General features: G+C 36.3%; 1 protein-coding gene across 1 annotated transcript in view; it reads left to right on the top strand.

Moving 5' to 3' along the window:
• Positions 1–16,074, top strand: part of LOC118803933 (ribonuclease inhibitor-like) — a 37,575-nt gene extending 21,501 nt beyond the window's left edge. The window contains exons 6-11 of the mRNA XM_036564485.1: positions 6,142–6,315; positions 7,221–7,394; positions 7,654–7,827; positions 9,476–9,649; positions 15,117–15,163; positions 15,267–16,074. Of these exons, the coding sequence (XP_036420378.1) occupies positions 6,142–6,315; positions 7,221–7,394; positions 7,654–7,827; positions 9,476–9,587 (634 nt within the window). The 3' untranslated portion in view covers positions 9,588–9,649; positions 15,117–15,163; positions 15,267–16,074. The remainder of the gene's footprint in view (positions 1–6,141; positions 6,316–7,220; positions 7,395–7,653; positions 7,828–9,475; positions 9,650–15,116; positions 15,164–15,266) is intronic.
• Positions 16,075–16,951: the final 877 nt, after the last annotated feature.

The raw sequence follows: 16,951 nt of genomic DNA, 5'->3' as shown, positions 1-16,951 counted from the left end.
TTGTAGGATTGTAGGTGGAGCTTCCTCCATTGGGGGAATTTTAAATCAACTAATGCTATCTTTGGCAGTTACCCTAACTTTGAAACAATGAGCTACCTCTAGCAACTGCTCTTTAGAAAAAGAGTCAAGTGTGCCTGCAGAAGGAGCCTGAAGAAAACCTTTAACCTCGGAAACCATGACTAAAAATGGGGATAATCAGGCCGAATCAAAATTCAAAGTCTAGTGTGTATGTGGTGTTTCACTGCATGGATGGGTCAAATGCAGAGGTGTAATTACCTCGTTGTGAGACTGATTAGGGTCTCTTAATCTTTTTCCTAATTGGTTTATGGGCTAATATGATCAGAATTTGTTTTACTCTCTAACATTATTTAAAACAAAAGTAGTAAAGCAGAAGTACTTCATTATAAGTGAATTCAAGTAACTGTAAGAGTGCTGTAATTTAATTTTACTCCAAAAAGTACCTTTATAGGAACAGTAACAAGAGTTGACTTGACTACATCTTCATAATATGTACTTGCATGTACTAACTAAAGCCAAACATGATATTATATAAAGAAAAACAGTTCTGAGTACTGAGACTGATCACAGTATACTCTGCTATTACTCATTTACACATCTTTCTGTGTAGACTGAGAAAAAGCAAATGAAAGGAAGAGAGAGAGCAGAGTCAGGCTCTGTTCTGTGATAAACTGACAAAACAAAATGTCTGATGATACTTTAACATCTGTGGGGAAGAGACTGATGTAAATCTGCCAAACAAAACTCAGAAGACTGGTTGCAGTGAAGTCCTTTATTCAAGACATCACCTAAAATGGCCCAGTCACTCTGTGTTTGAAGTGTGCTCTGTCCAGCAGCAGTTTTAGTCTGCAGTCTCAGCCATAATTTAACACCTCAGTCTGCAAACCCTCGTCTGAATATATCTTTAGGATACAGCATTATGTATGTTGCAGTGACATGGATTTGACAATTGTAAATGTAAAAATATAGACAACGTCAACATTTATACTGCAGCTGGGAAAGAAATAATAAAGACTAAACAACATTACAAATAAGAATAGAATAAAAGAAAAACGTAAAGTTTAACAAAGCAAAAAATCCAAAAGGCGCAAATGTATGTCTATTAATGATTTTTTAAGGCCTTTTTAATGCCAAGTTCATTTGCTAAAACTGGCGTGACACTACACAACTTTTACCCATATTTTAGGCCCAATTCTCAGTCTGTATGAATCTGTGCTGGTTGGCTCTAGTCTGCAGAATTTGGGGCAGTTGGAAGACAAAATTGAGTAGTGTACGAAGGGCACAAATTTCTCCCAATCATATTTCAGACAAGTCATACTCACTCATATGTGTAGCCAATCATTTTGATGAACTGCATATCAGCACAATCGAGTGCATGTACATGTAAAAACCTAAAAAAGTACCATCTTTACATCCATGACCTTGATTGAAATATGTTTACCCTTTGCTTTGTCACTATGTCAGAGCAGGAAAAACAACAGCAGCAGCAAGTGGCTCTACTTTGTTTATTTTCATCTCCTAGTAACAGGAGAATACGTGTGTTTACATGAGATTGGTGAGTTCGGTCCAGCAACTGCTCACTGCTGGGCAGGAAATAAAATTAATTAATTATATTAAATTAGTAGATTACTTAACAAATAATTAACAGGATTAACACAAATACTTGTTAGATCTCATGTTACTTATTTATACGAGTAAACACACTTATCAGTTTATTATCACTTTAATAAGCAGCAGTAAGTACACGGTTAATGAGTAATTAGGCTGTGAACAAATAACTATCAGTCAACATTGTACTCAATTACTAATTAAGTACTTAATCAGTAACTACTGCTAAATGATCACTTAATCAATATATAGATAATGAGTACTTAATTACTTATTAACATATACTGATCAATTAATTTGCAACCCTTAATGTAAAGTGTTACCAAAAAAAGTTACCACCTGGATGATGTATCACTTTACATATGTGCAGTGTGGTAAATGTAAATGTTTCTGTACAGGCACGGAAGGGGGCCCACTATCTGTGGAGACATGGTACCAACCATTCTGACTGTCTCTAAGTTTAGCATTCAGAGCTTGAACCACATAATTACAGAAGGGATACTTTAAATCAGTAAAAACAAGTGTAAAACTGTTAATTTTTGACTTAATAATGTGTTTTAACATGTTATTCAGGTACATTCTTCCTAAACTAACATACACACACTAGGGGGTAATGAGCACACTTGCCCAGAGTGGTGGGCAGCCCTATCCACAGCGCCCAGGAAGCAGTTGGGGGTTAGGTGCCTTGCTCAAGGGCACCTCAGTCATATCCTGTCAGCTCAGGGGATCGAACCAGTGACCTTTTGGTCACAAGCCTGGTTCTCTAAACTCCAGCCCACAACTGCCCCTAATATCCAGCCCCTAAATATTCTCTGAGATTCTAATTAATTCTATTTCATTACTGTTTAAAGTGACAGTTCACTGCAGCAAGCAGGCCATAGTCATGTAGGTCACATTCTTAAGGACTGAAATGTTGAGTCTCTCCCCTTATTTGTATTGTCTGTATATTTAATATTTGAATTGCATGTAACATTTGAAGTGACTTGGTAAACAATGGTGTTTTTTGTAGCTTTGTGTCTGAGTGAATCTCAAAGGCTCAAACTGTAATGTTCTAATGTGACAGTAGCACCAGTTTGGTTTGGGTGCAAACTGCGTGCACACTAAAATCAAGGCCTATCACAAAACAGATTCCGATTACTACAGCTGTTTTTTTTTTTTCATTTACCCTTCGAAGACAAGGTTACACAAATTTCACTGGACAGCCAAGTGACTAACATTTAGCATGCTTCAACAGCTTTAACCACAAGAGGAGTATTGGCAGAGACAAGTAGATAAATGGCCATCATACAAATGAGTCAAATTGTTCAGTGGGTTTTTTTATAAATGTTGAAAAAAATTTCCAATTGTCACAAATCTAACTTCCTTAATTTTCTAAACCATTGTATTAAATTAACTTTACAATCTATTTAGACCACAACTTGCACACTCATAGATACATAGATAAATAAATAGGTGCTTATGCAAAATTAGCTTAATTCTTTTTGATAGCTAACTTATGAGGACAAATAATAGCTACACTGATGTTTGTGAACCATAACAATCTGCTACAAACAATAAAGAAAACTGCATAGGATAGTATGTATCATACATAATTTAAATAAGCTAATGATATTTTCCACAACTATTATAATCATAATTTATTTAAAAAGAAACACTGAATATACTGTAACTGTATGACAGCCACTTCTCTGGATTGGCAGTCTATTACACTGACCCCCCCCCCATATCAAGCCATTAAAAAAGACAAAATAATATGTAAATTAGATTGATAGACTGAATCTAAAGTTTTAAGAGTATTAACAGATGCATTTCTGTAATTCGCATGAACATAAGCAATGATAGATTTTTTTTTAATTAATCATCTAATTATGTTTCTTCCACAGTCCTTTTTGTAGTGTGCATTGGAAAACACACTTTGTGTTGATATAGGAACCCAAGTTTTTGTCTCAATTTGTCTGCAAGGTTATTGATATAGCATCTATAAATGCATTTGTTGTCTAGGCATATGCCACGGTACTTATATTCAGTGACTCTTTCAGAGTTGGATACCACGGTACTGATTTTCAAAGTGTCAAAATCGGGCCTACCCACTTACACAGTTTTAACAAACATTCTAATTTTCAATGTTTTTTGTTACATAAGAACAGAATCTGTGCACACTCAAGAGCACAAAAGTGTGAACAATTCTCCAGACTTTTTCTTAGGACCTTTTTCAAGAACAAATTTAAGATAAAACTTAACAAGGTATTGGTGAATGAGGCCCAATGTTAGAAGTTAAGACACTGTATTTGTCATTGTAGGCATACAGCGAAATTTGGTTTGTTGATTCTCAGAAACCAGCAGCAGTAGAAAACAAGATAACTGCAGGTAAAATGTGCTAGTGCAAACAATATAAAATTATATAAAAAATATAAAACAATATAAAAGTATTTTGCAAATAGTGCAATATCAAAAGGTATTGCACGACAAGTTAGACCGATAAATCAATACAGTCTTCAGTCCTCAACAGCTATGGAAGGGTGGGGTGATAGAGGCTACAGCTAAGGGAAAGAAGCTGTTCTTCAATCTGTTAGTTCAGGATTTGATGGCTTTATATTTCTTCCCCAATAGCAAGGGAACAAGCAGACTGTAACTGGGGTCGTTTGGGTCTTTACTGATGTTGCTAGCGTTCTGGTGTATACTATGTCCAGGTTTGGGAGCACAGTTCCCACAGTCCTTTGTGCCATTTTTACCATCACCGTTTTTTAGGAGTGCAGCTGTCATACCGCACAGTGGCAGAGGATACTCCCTATGGTGCTTCTGTAAAAGTTTACGAGGAGTACACAGGGAAGTTTGCCCTGTTTGAGCTTCCTTTGGAATAAAAACCTCTTCTGAGCTTTGTTCACCAGGTAGGAGGTGCTAAGGGACCATTAGATATGTTTTTTTATATGGATTCCCAAAAATTTAATGTTGTTGATACTCTCCATCCCCTCACAATTTATGTGGAGAGGTGGGTGGTGTGGTCTTCCGGGATATCCTAAAGTCAACAACCTTCTCTTTGGTTTTTGTGATGGCTCCTCCTCATTGTTGGCTTTAAGTGCCACTATAGTGGTGTCATTAGAAAACTTCACTATAGTTTTAAAAGAGCAGATAGATCTTACAAGCACAAGAAAACAAAATGCAATTTAAGACAGGTGGGGACTACAGTTATGGTTGATGGTTAAACAGGAACATTCGTCACATTGTTCTGTCCCAGACTTCACCACACTGGGTTAGTGCAAAAAAAAGTGGAACAGTCTAATATGCTCCAAGTACAGGGTTAAAAATGACTGCATTACACTTTGCCATATCCAGGTCAGCAGGGCTGTGCCATCGTCTTGTTATAGCTTGTTATAGAGTAAAACTCTATATCACTACAACAGTGTTGTTAAAACAGTTTATACATAGTGATTCTGAATGTTTGAAACAATACTTACTTTGCACAGCATTGATTGAGTCCATATCACATGTGCAGTATCTACCTATCTGGGAAAAATTACTTTACAAAGTCAAAAACAATTGGTTGGTCCTGAAATTGTAGTTTAACCCTGATGTTCTGTTTTGCAAGTTTTAGTACATGGTCAAGACACAGATACAAACCCAATTCTAAAAAAATTGTGACTCATTCAAATGTATGCTTTCTAAAAAATTAATGAAAGAAAACTACAAAGGCTAGTTAATACTCTACTATGCAAAGTGAAGGCCATCTATCAACATCAACTCTACGGACTCCTTTGGGCTAAAGCTTATCTGAAACAAATTATTAGTATTACTGTTATTTTCTTTTTATAGTATTACAAAGGGGTATTGTGTGTTTTGGTCCGACATGTCCACCTTTCAAAATTGTTTTGGGAAATAACAGACGTATTGTCTGTTGGCCAGCAAGGTAAAGAATCATACTGATCCTGAAACCAATCTTTGTCATGGCATGCGGGTGTATTAGTGTCATTGGCATTGGATACTTACATATCTGTGAAGGCACCATTAATGCTCAGGGATATGTACACATTCTGGAGCAATTTATGCTGCCATCTAGACAACATCTTTTTCAACGACATCCCTGATTGTTTTACCATGACAAAGCCAAGCCACATTTTGCATCTGTTATGGCATGGCTTCATAGTAAGAGAGTGTAGCACCTGTCTCCCATTAAAAATATTTGTACAGCGAAGCGCACTGTCGAGCAGCTGAAGTTTTAAATCAAACAACTACAATTATTGTCCTCTGAATTTTATTAAATGGTGATGTAACACAGTGGTAAACTTAATGCCCCATCCCAACTTTTTTGGGAAATCTTGCAGGCATCAAGCATAGTTTCCATCACATGACCTACTTTGCTCTATGTTTTGTGGTGCTACTAGCAATTCTGTACTATTTCATGCAGGATTTTATTGCAGAGACAGATCAAATTAATTGTTTTTTTTTTTGTTCTACCTGGTATTAGATCAGTGCCATCTCTAAATGTGTACTGTGTTTATTGTTTTTATATTTTTGCAGTTTAGGTGGTTGTTATCTCACCAAGAACACCTGTGAAACTTTGTGCTCTGTGCTACAATCAGCAAACTCCTCCCTGAAAGAGCTTGATCTCAATAACAATGATCTGCAGGATTCAGGAATGGAGCTGCTCTCTATTGGACTGAAGAGTTTACACTGTAAACTGGAGACACTCATGTAAATGTTTTGGCCCTTTTTCATCAAAGTTGCATATGATCAAATGTAATTATAAAATGAACACACACAAATTTCACCAATTTCATCTTTGGTGTATCTGTATGATCAAACTCATGAAGTTTGAAAAATATATGATTTGTGGTTAATTAATAGAAACTACTATCAACATCCTCTATAATATCTATAATAATAAAAATAAGAAAATAACAGCAATACTAATAATTTGTGCACATGGCAGTTCAGCACAAATGTTGATGTACTAAATTAACATATACATTGCTATACACAAATGCTGCAACTACTTTGTCCATTTTCCGATATATTAAACAGTGTCGATATATTACATTATTTTGAAGCATTTCATTCACAGCATTTAATACAATTTTAGGAAAAGATGGTCAATCATTCAGAAACATTCAGAAAAGTAAGATATTTTGTTTATGACAAATTTTATTCTTTCCAGCTATTGTAATTTTACAATTATAATGTTTGATCAGTATTGTCTTTCAGTTCACATGGAAATTTTGTCATTTTTATTGTTTGTGATTTTGCTGTTGTTTTCACATTTACTTGAATATAAAAATATGAAATATCATAATACAACAAAATGTATAATATGCTGTCCAAACAATGTTGTATATGTCTTTATTATAAGGATTTTATTTTATAAGATCTGTTCTAAGTTTTTAAAATGAATCATCAACTTTCTATACTGGCAAACAGTTAGCATCTAGTCAGCGTTTTAAGATAATGACTAGGTTTGCTTCTTTAAACAGATTCACTCTGATGAAGCACCTATAAGCATCCTGTATACCTTTATCTAGATGCAAAGACAACATGGCACATTGAGAGTCAGTCCATTCCAGTTTCCTACAATAAACCATGTACCGTATATACCTTTGCAGACTGGCTGGATGTAAACTTACCACAAACTCCTGTGAAAAACTAGCATCAGCTCTACAATCAGCAAATTCTACCCTGAAACACCTGGATGTCAGTAACAATGACCTATGGGATTTTGGAGTAAAGCTGCTGTCTGATGGACTGAAGAGTTCACACTGTAAACTAGAGACACTCAGGTGAAACCTTCTGTGCACTCTTTCCATATTAGAAAAGAATGTTAAGTAAATGGCAAAACTCACTGTAAACTTGAAATACTAACATCATTGACTATAGTTTAATCATTTTTAATGTGCTTTGGAATTTTACTACATCTCTGACTGTAAACAAAATTAATTAGTAGTGTGTTGCCTAAACCTTTTTTTTTTTAATATTTCATTCAGAAATTATTCTTTGACTGTGTTTTAAGATCTGGTATACATATTTTTGCCTTTGCAGACTAGCTATCTGTAATCTTGGGGAAAAAGCTTGTGAACAACTGGCATCAGCACTACAATCATTAGACTCCTCTCTGAAAGAGCTGGATCTCAGTAACAATGACCTGCAGGATTTAGGAGTGGAGCTGCTTTCTGTTGGACTGAAGAGTTCACACTGTAAATTGGAAACACTCAGGTGACCTTTCTGTCAATTAGATCTTACATGTTAAGATCTGATGTTCAGTGATCATACAGGAATAAAGGGATGATAAGGTATGCAGCTACAGTTCAGTTAGTGAACTGAGAGTGTCGAAGGAACTGTTTGATGACCCAAAGGTGAAAACTATTCATGTGTCTTGAACAGGACGCTCAGGTATGGCTGGTGTGGTGCGGTGGGGGGTTAATTACAAGAGAACATTAAAGGTGTTACCATGTGGCCATGAGAGGTTCAAATGTTTTATTGTATTTTTAATGTTAATTCGGTACAGATACAATTTAATGCTAATACTTACCCACGAGATAAGCTGATTTGGGCTCTCAAAATATCCAAATTATTTTTTGTTGGTACTGATAAGGACATTTAAACTACAAAACTATCCTACTTGCAGTTTTAATGCAAGGCTGAAGTCAACTTCTTAATTGCCAGCCTCTTTCACAGCAATCTTCTTTCTGCATGTTCAGCAGACCAGGTGACCATCTTCAATCAAGTTTCCCTGTGCACTCCTATAAAAACCAAAATATGAGCACATTTCAGATCCATCTTATAGAAGACTGAAAAGTCTCTGGAGCTCTGTAACTACTTTCCACCCTGCACACCTGCATTTGGGAGACAGTTGCTACCTTTGGTTGATGCTGAGCAGTATGTAATGTGTTTTTCAAAGTACAGTAATCAACCTTGGTTGTAATGATAATTAAAATTTGAAACAGAATACTAACCATTGGGAATTTTCCTGTGGGTTAGCATGAAACCGTTTCATCACTATGAAGGACTAACACAAACTGAAGCAACAGATGAACTATTGTCTATGACTTTACATCTACAAGGTAGACCAAAAAGGCAGATGTGTCTGAAATAATGGACAGAGTTTAAAATGCCAGCAGTACTCCACTACCATGAGAATAATCCACCAAAAAATAATACCAACTGTGGTGGTCCTGTGGGGGTCCTGACCATTAAACAAAGGGGGTAACAAATAATGCAGAAAAACAGAAGGACAACCAATTGTAATTGCAGAACTACAAAGCACATAAAGGACAAGGAGTGTAGCTAAAAGGATGTATATTTTATGAAGTGGGTGGTTGGTGTATATATATATATATATATATATTGTTTAGATTGTAGTTTCTGTGGAGCTTTGTAGTAGAGGCAGACCCTTAACTGATGAAAATGTAGTTTATTTGCTGATATGACTGGCCGGCTATTGGCAGGCTTGCATTATAGCACTGTACTCTGGTGACTTTGGAGAGATCAACACGGGTTTTTATATAGTTCTAACAAAAACATTATGGTTATGTGTGACATCAGGCCTCAAAGGTACTGAGTGATTTGACAGTGAATGTTGAGTAGTCCTAAACAAGCTATGAGGAGTTGTTGCTGTTTGAGACTTGACAAAATATTTGATGAGGCCAGTAAAATAACCATCAAAAAGCAGAATATTTTATGATTCATTATAGAGTTTGTGGTTTTTGAACAACATGTAAATGTATGTTTTTATGTCATTGTTATCACACAGGTCATAGCCACCATATCAAAGTGTTGATCCATATTTCACAGAATTTGGTGTATGCTGTTTTTGTACAATACTGCAACTATATTTCCCATTCTTTTTCTTTTCTTTCTGCAGACTGTCTGGTTGTATGGTTACAGATAAAGGCTGCTCTTCTCTGGCTTCAGCCTTGAAATCAAATCCGCCCCACCTGAGAGAACTGGATCTGACCTATAATCATCCAACCTAGTCTGGAGTGAAGCTTCTCTCTGATCTACTAGAGGATTCACACCCCACACTGGAGAAACTACAGTGAGTTTCTGACTTATTGTCACACCAAACATATAGTCAAGAGTGAAGGTGCTCTCTCATTTACTGCAGGCATGTGTGTTTGTAGTTATCTACCTGCTAAAGAACTGAAATTCTGTGCATAGCAGACTCTGGACCAGATGTACGTACAAGCACAGCCACAGTGCAGAATTTGCCTTATGCGACTGCAGTATGCCCCATGAATCATGAACATAGAGCGTGTTAAGAAATTAAATTCTTTCCTACCAAAACATTCTACAGTGATGTATTATACTCCTGCTACAAAAATGAGTTTGTGAAACATAGGCTGCACTCACACAACTCAAAGATCTGTGAGATGCCATGATTTTCTTCGCTTTTATTCTGGAATATTTCAGAAAGAAATCACTATCAAAGAACATACCAGAGAGAACATACACAGCTGTACACGAACAACACCAGTCACTCTGTTATAGTTTGATATAAACTGCATTATTGTAGCTACCTCAAGCCAAATAGACATTTTTAAAAACGCTTGATACCATACAACTGTACTATATTTTAATGCGAACTACTTTGTATATCAACAGGATTATCAATAGGCTATTTAATTTTTTATAATTCTTTTTATGAGACATTTAAAAACCATCCATACATACAAATATAAACAGTAATAGAAGTAATGTTACCAGAATTAGTAAGAATAGTACTCATTCTCATTCAATAGTAATAGTAAGAATAGTACTCATCATCTGGACCTTTAGTGTTATTTCATTTCATTTCAGTTTTTATAGTTATAAAATTCAACTATATACATTCTGACAGGTAGCAACATAGACAATAGAGTAGAGAGCAGAAAAATGAGAGAAAAAAATTGCACAGCCACTTGTGAAATCAATGAGTTTTGCTAGATAATACAATTACACCAACACAGCACCACAAAACAGGCAGTGGCAATTAATCGTTGGTTATTTCCTTAAAGTGTGGTTGTAGGGGTTTTCCCAAAACAACCCATTTTGATTTTTGATTCATTTGTAGATGGAGTGAAAATAGGGCTGGGCGATAAAACGATAACGATAATTATCGCGGTATAACTTTTCCTCAATAGAGCGATAAGCCATGTCCGATAAATGTTCGATATAATACACCATTCTCACACTTCCACGTTCAGCGAAAGCCGTGGTGGCGTTTACTACTGCAAGGAAAGCGACACTATTCCGCTGTTGCCAGGAGAGGGCGCACTTTCAAGTTTTTCAATCTGATTAGAGAGGGAGGGGGCCACGAGTAAGATGAGTCTTTAGCAACGGCTGAAACGCGGAGTTATCATCCCCTGTTTGAGCGGAGCGACGGGTGATCTGCTTTCCTGTGACTGAGTGTGAGTGACGAGATCAGTGGTGTAACTACTGTCCTGCAGTGAACTCACCTCTTTCCGGACATCCTAACCAGCTTTAGCAGCGTTATATCACGTCTGATACTCTCAACTAAGCTGTTACAGCGCTCGGACAGTCATATTTAAGTATTGGTGCATTCCCAACAACGAAAGTGAAAGAAAGAAGTGGGTTCATGTAAATTACAGCCCTGATTTAAACGAAAGTAAACTGAGGAGCTGGCTAACTTGAAGCAGCACTCTGTCACTTCAAAACACAGAGAATTGATGATACTGTAGATCAATCAAGACACAAAAGCACTATTTTCAGTTTAAATGTACCTAAAAGGAGGACTCCGTTTGTCTGGTGTGAGATATACTGCGGTAAACTACTACGATAGTAACCTATAGAGAAATCCAGTCGTCGCTAGCTGGTGTCTGAATACTGTGACGTCATTTGTAACGGGTAGCCGAGCGCTCGTCACCAGACAGATAAAATAATCTGTTTCCTTCTTAAATTATGACTATTACAAAAACTGCGGCCGTGCTTTTCCAGGTGATAAAAACAGCTCACTAGAAACGTTCTCCCACTGTCCCATGACAGATTTGTGAAATGTTCCTCTGTTTGGTGAGTGTTTGTCATGTTCAGACCATAAATGATAGTTTAAAACCACAATTAACCACCCAGGATCAAAAATCAGCCTTCAAACATGAAAGAAATAATGATTTGACATTTATCACGATATGTATCAATATCGAGCGATATGAATTTTGTTTATCGAGATAACGTTTTTGGCCATATCGCCCAGCTCTAAGTGAAAATATAATTTTTTCCATGATACATATTTAATTTACTAAATCTATCCTGAATAGAAGATTTAGTGAATGAAATATGTATCATGTATTAGGTATATACCTATTGTGGGTAGATCAAAAGCCCAAATAGGTATTTACCTGACCCTTCCAAATGTAAATCAAAATTTCCTTAAATTTATGTTCCTCCTTAACTATATTCCAAGTTTTTTGTTGAATCTTGGTTTTTGCGTTCTGTCTACACATCTTTATTGCCCATTATGCATGCACTGGAGGATAATTATTGACAATTCAATATATTCTCATCTAGAATGTAAATCCAGGTTGCACAAATTAATAAAGGTTCTAATCTGGACTGTGTAAAGATCATCTTTGAAATAAGGGAGAGCAATTCCCCCTTTCTCCATTAAGAGTTGTGAAGGTTTAAATCTAATGTTGGTTCTTCTCCTCTGCCATATGAATCTCTAAATACTTTTATTTAATTCTGAAAATTGTTTTCAAGGAATGTTCTCAAAGGCTCAAGAAAGACATAAAATCTTATGTCTGTATATCTGCTTTATGTCTGCTTTTTTGCTAGATGGGGTGGGGTTTAATTAGTCTTTGCCAATGTAGATATTTCCTTCAGAAAACATACCCCTAAATTAATTCTGATTCCAATAAATCTGTCAGATAATTGTTTTTGAGGTGTATGATTAAAGACCAATATTTGGATTTTTGAACATTTTGGTAGATATGCAGGATATAAACTAAATGATCCAAGAACACAATCAATTCAAGTAATGAAATAGAGGGTCCACTCTAGTACACCAAAATGTCATTTGCATACAGTGCAATTTTGTGTTGACCTTTAATCATATTTGTCTGTCTTATATCTGGCAAGAATAGCCGTATACAACTTCTAATCTGTTTTGAGAACTGAAATAGGCCTTGGGAGTAACAGAAATTATAGCCTCTCTCCATGAAGGTGGTATTTTTTTCTTTAACAGAGCTGTATTACAAGCCCGAAGAAGATTTGATATTAACTCAGAGTGGAAAATCCTATAAGCCTATACCATTCAGGAAGAAAACCGTCTGGGCCAGGTGACTTATTTGCCTTAGAAGTCACCTTTTTAGCTCTTCCTCTGTTATTTGTGCCATCAATTTTCTGTTCTGCTCTTCTGATGGAGTAGGCAGGTGAAGAGGCTCCAGAAAACTGTTAGTTTGTCTAGGTCTGGCTGAAAGTACCAATTTTCATAATATTTTTTAAAAAGCAATTTGTATGACACAGGAACACTTTCCCCATGTCATTCTCTTGCAAAAACATCTTTATTTCTTGTGCCATTTGTGTCTTAAATTGTAGGTTATTCAAAGTACTTACAACCCCATTTCCAAAAAAGTTGAAATGCTATGCAAAATGTAAATAAAAACAAAATGCAATGAAACGTGCAAATCATTTAAAATCTATATTTCATTGAAAATAATACAAAGAAAACATATCAAATGTTAAAACTGAGAAATGTTATTGTTTTTTGAAAAATATATGCCTATTTTGAATTTGATGCCAACAACTAGTGGTTGCAACAGGTCAGTAACATGATTGGGTATAAAGAACTAGAGAGACTGAGTCTTTCAGAAGTAACAATGAGGAGGGGTTCATCATTTTGTGAACGACTGTGTGGGCAAATAGTCCAACAATTCAAGAATAACATTTCTCAACATAAAATAACAGAGAACTTTCGCTTTCCATCCTATGGTACATAATAACATTACAAGATTCACATAATCTGGTGAAAATCACTGTATGCAAAGGGACAAGGCCAAAAAACAATATTTGCTGGCCATGATCTTTGGGCCCTCAGGCAGCACTGCAGTAAAATCAGACATGATTCTGTAGTGGAAATCACTGCATGGGCTCAAGAACACTTCTGAAAACACTGTCTGTGAAAACAGTTCATCACTGCATCCACAAATTCAAGTTAAAACTCTAAAACACAAAGAAGAAACCATACATAAGCATGATCCAGAAACAATGCCACCTTCTCATTTAAAATGTACTGAGGGGAAGTAGACAAGTGTCCTGTTGTCCAATAAATCAATATTTGAAATTCCTTTTGGAAATCATGGACACTGTGTCCTCTAGGCTTAACTCAGCCTGGTACTGTAAGAGTAATATGTATAGGAAGAGTACCATTATACTTGACTCCATCATAAGTACATTGATTTTCATATGTAGTGTTGTCAGGGATGATTCCTTAGAGGAACTTAACTGTGGATTAAGAAGTATGTTCCAATCTCCCCTGCAAATAAGAATACCTTCAGCTCCTGCCATCAAATCATTTTCCTATATAAAACGAAGTCAGAAATGGGGCATAAATGTTCAATAATGTTTTCGAAATATCTTATCTTCCCTCATTATGTTTTATTTCTAATAGTTGTTCCAATGGTACTTTACTGGAAAGCAGTATTACAATCCCTTCCTATTGTATAAGATATCTAATAGAATATAGAAAGATAGTAGATTTTCAAGTTTCTCATGTTTTGAAGGGCTAAGACCTTACCTGCAAGAGAACAATATGTGCATTTTTCTGTGTTGTTGTTGATCAAATCTTACTTCTTTTTGCTGGATATAGTATCCTGTTAACATTAAATGAAATAACTTTTAGGTCTTGCTTAATCATGGTCTCATAAAATAATTACAGCACCTATTAAAAATCCCCCCACTTCTCTGTTTCATACTCAAAATAATGCACATCCTTCCCCTGCCTCTATCCAAACATTAGCACCCAATTAAGAGGCTCTTTTCAGATGACCCCTTTAGGGGCATGGAGAGTCAAAGCACGTCTAAGAGAATGCCCCACTCTTTAAACCAAATAGAGTGCTTAGACACAGTTCCATGGCAATTACCAGGAAGATAGTTTGTCAGATCTATTTTTAACACATGCTGACTTGTTGAGCTAACCCAATAACTATGAGAATGTAGGGGTTGTACTGCTTCATGTTAAGCAAAAGTCTTTTGGATAGGTGACTTATCTGGCCCTGTAGACTGAACGAAAGTCTGTTCACATTTCAGTCCTCACATTTCAAGAGAATCCCTGCCTGAATCCCTATAAAAAGGTTGAGGATTTCATATTATACATATTTTATTTGATTATATTGGTGCTTTACTTTGTTTGACTTTAATATAAAAAATAAGGAGTAAACAGACAGTCTGCATGATCAGTGGTCAAACGTTTGAACACTTAAATTTTTTACTTTATTATACTTTTTAGGGACGTCAAGCTTAAGGGTTAACGTGTGTGTATGTTTGTGTGTGTGTGTGTGTGTTTTATTCAGGGTGGAGCATGGAGGGGAGATCAGGATGAAGCCAGGGCTAAAGAAATGTAAGTTCACTGTGTTTAGTGTGCTGAACGAACGCCCACACACACACACACATACATATATACACTTTAAACTGTTTTTTCTAATTTCTGTTTTTGTGTGTAGATGCCTATGGGCTTACTCTGGACCAAAACACAGCACACACACTCCTGTCTCTGTCTGAGGGGAACAAAAAGGTTACGCGTGTAAGAGAGGAGCTGCCATATCCAGATCATCCAGACAGATTTGATGGCTGGTCACAAGTTCTGTGTGTGGAGAGTCTGACTGGATGCTGTTATTGGGAGGCTGAGTGGAGTGGGGGGGTGGGCGTATCAGTGTCTTACAGAAGCATCAACAGGAAAAGACGCAGTAATGACTGTTGGTTTGGAAACAATAATCAGTCCTGGAGTCTGGAGTGCTTTACTAACGGCTACTCTGTCAAACATAACAAGAAGAAAACTGTCATACCTGAACCACCTTCTCACTCTAACAGAGTGGGCGTGTATCTGGACTGGGCAGCCGGCATGCTGTCCTTTTACAGCATCTCACCCAACACACATACACTGACTCGCTTACACACACTCCACTTCACATTCACTGAGCCACTCTACGCAGGGTTTAGGATTGATTTCGGCTCCTCAGCGTGTGTGTGTGTGTGTAGGTGAGTAGTAGGAGTGACTGCTGGAGGGCTCTTCAACATCTTCCCAATCCGCCACTGAAGAATGTCTTATGCAGAGCTAAGGGCTTGTCTGAGGTTCACAGTAATAAGAGTAGTTTTCTGCTTTGTTCTTGTATGGCTGTTCTCCAGTAGTGTTGTAATGTTCCATGTGAGCATAATTTGGATATAACTGTGTCTACTGTGAAATGTGACTGTAAAAAAATAAAAAAAAACTGTCCAGACAGTACAGGCATGTCGCCTAGACATTTATGCAATGTTCACAGTTAAACTGTTAAAATGTCTGTGGCAGCTTGTTTGCTCCTTGGCATGGAATCACAGAGACCTTGTTACTTACTGTTCAAGCAATGTCCATCTGCTCTCTAGACATCGTTCCTCAGCAGCAACCTATTGATAAAGAGCTCTCTGTACTATGTTTATACGCCCTTTAGTGGCATAGACAGGCAGCTAAGGATTTCTTTCTTGACACTGAGTACAACTTTCTTTTATAACACAACTTATGTGCATTATATTTATGTGCATATTTTAGCAACTTAGCATTTTTCATGCTAATCATGTACAGCGGAAGATGCAACTAAATTTAATCCAGAAACAGTAGTGATTACCAGCAGCCCTACAGCTCAGAAAATGATTGACAACAGCTTTGCAACGATTTTATTATTCTTATTCTGACTTAGCTGTCATGATGTAACTTTATACATTGTTCATTAACTAAGACAATATTAATAACCTTACACCACTGAATGTAAAGCAGAACCATAGAAGTACCACAATAGATATACATCATATCCTATAGCATTGTAGTAATAGTACTATACAGTGTTTGAGTCATAACAGTATATAACCATATGTTAGTGGCAAAACATTTTTTTTTATTTAAGCAGTCCAGTATGCACTTCTTATTTACATTAATTGATTATATTTAGATTAATAATAATAAAAATAATAATAGTACTAATTTTGCTTAATTTAACTATTATGATCAACAAAAACATCAATCATCATGAGATACTGGTATGGTTGTTGCATCCAGACCAGATCAAAAGCAAATGACACATAATAGTCACATAATTTTCCTGGTGTGAGGCATCCTGGTGACTGGTTAAATAAAGACACTTGCACATTTCCATAACAA

This window comes from Colossoma macropomum, unplaced genomic scaffold (assembly GCF_904425465.1).
Source record: "Colossoma macropomum unplaced genomic scaffold, Colossoma_macropomum, whole genome shotgun sequence".
NCBI classification, from domain to species: Eukaryota; Metazoa; Chordata; class Actinopteri; order Characiformes; family Serrasalmidae; genus Colossoma; species Colossoma macropomum.
Note: the sequence above shows the minus strand (reverse complement) of the source record. Positions and strands in the feature narration are given on the sequence as shown.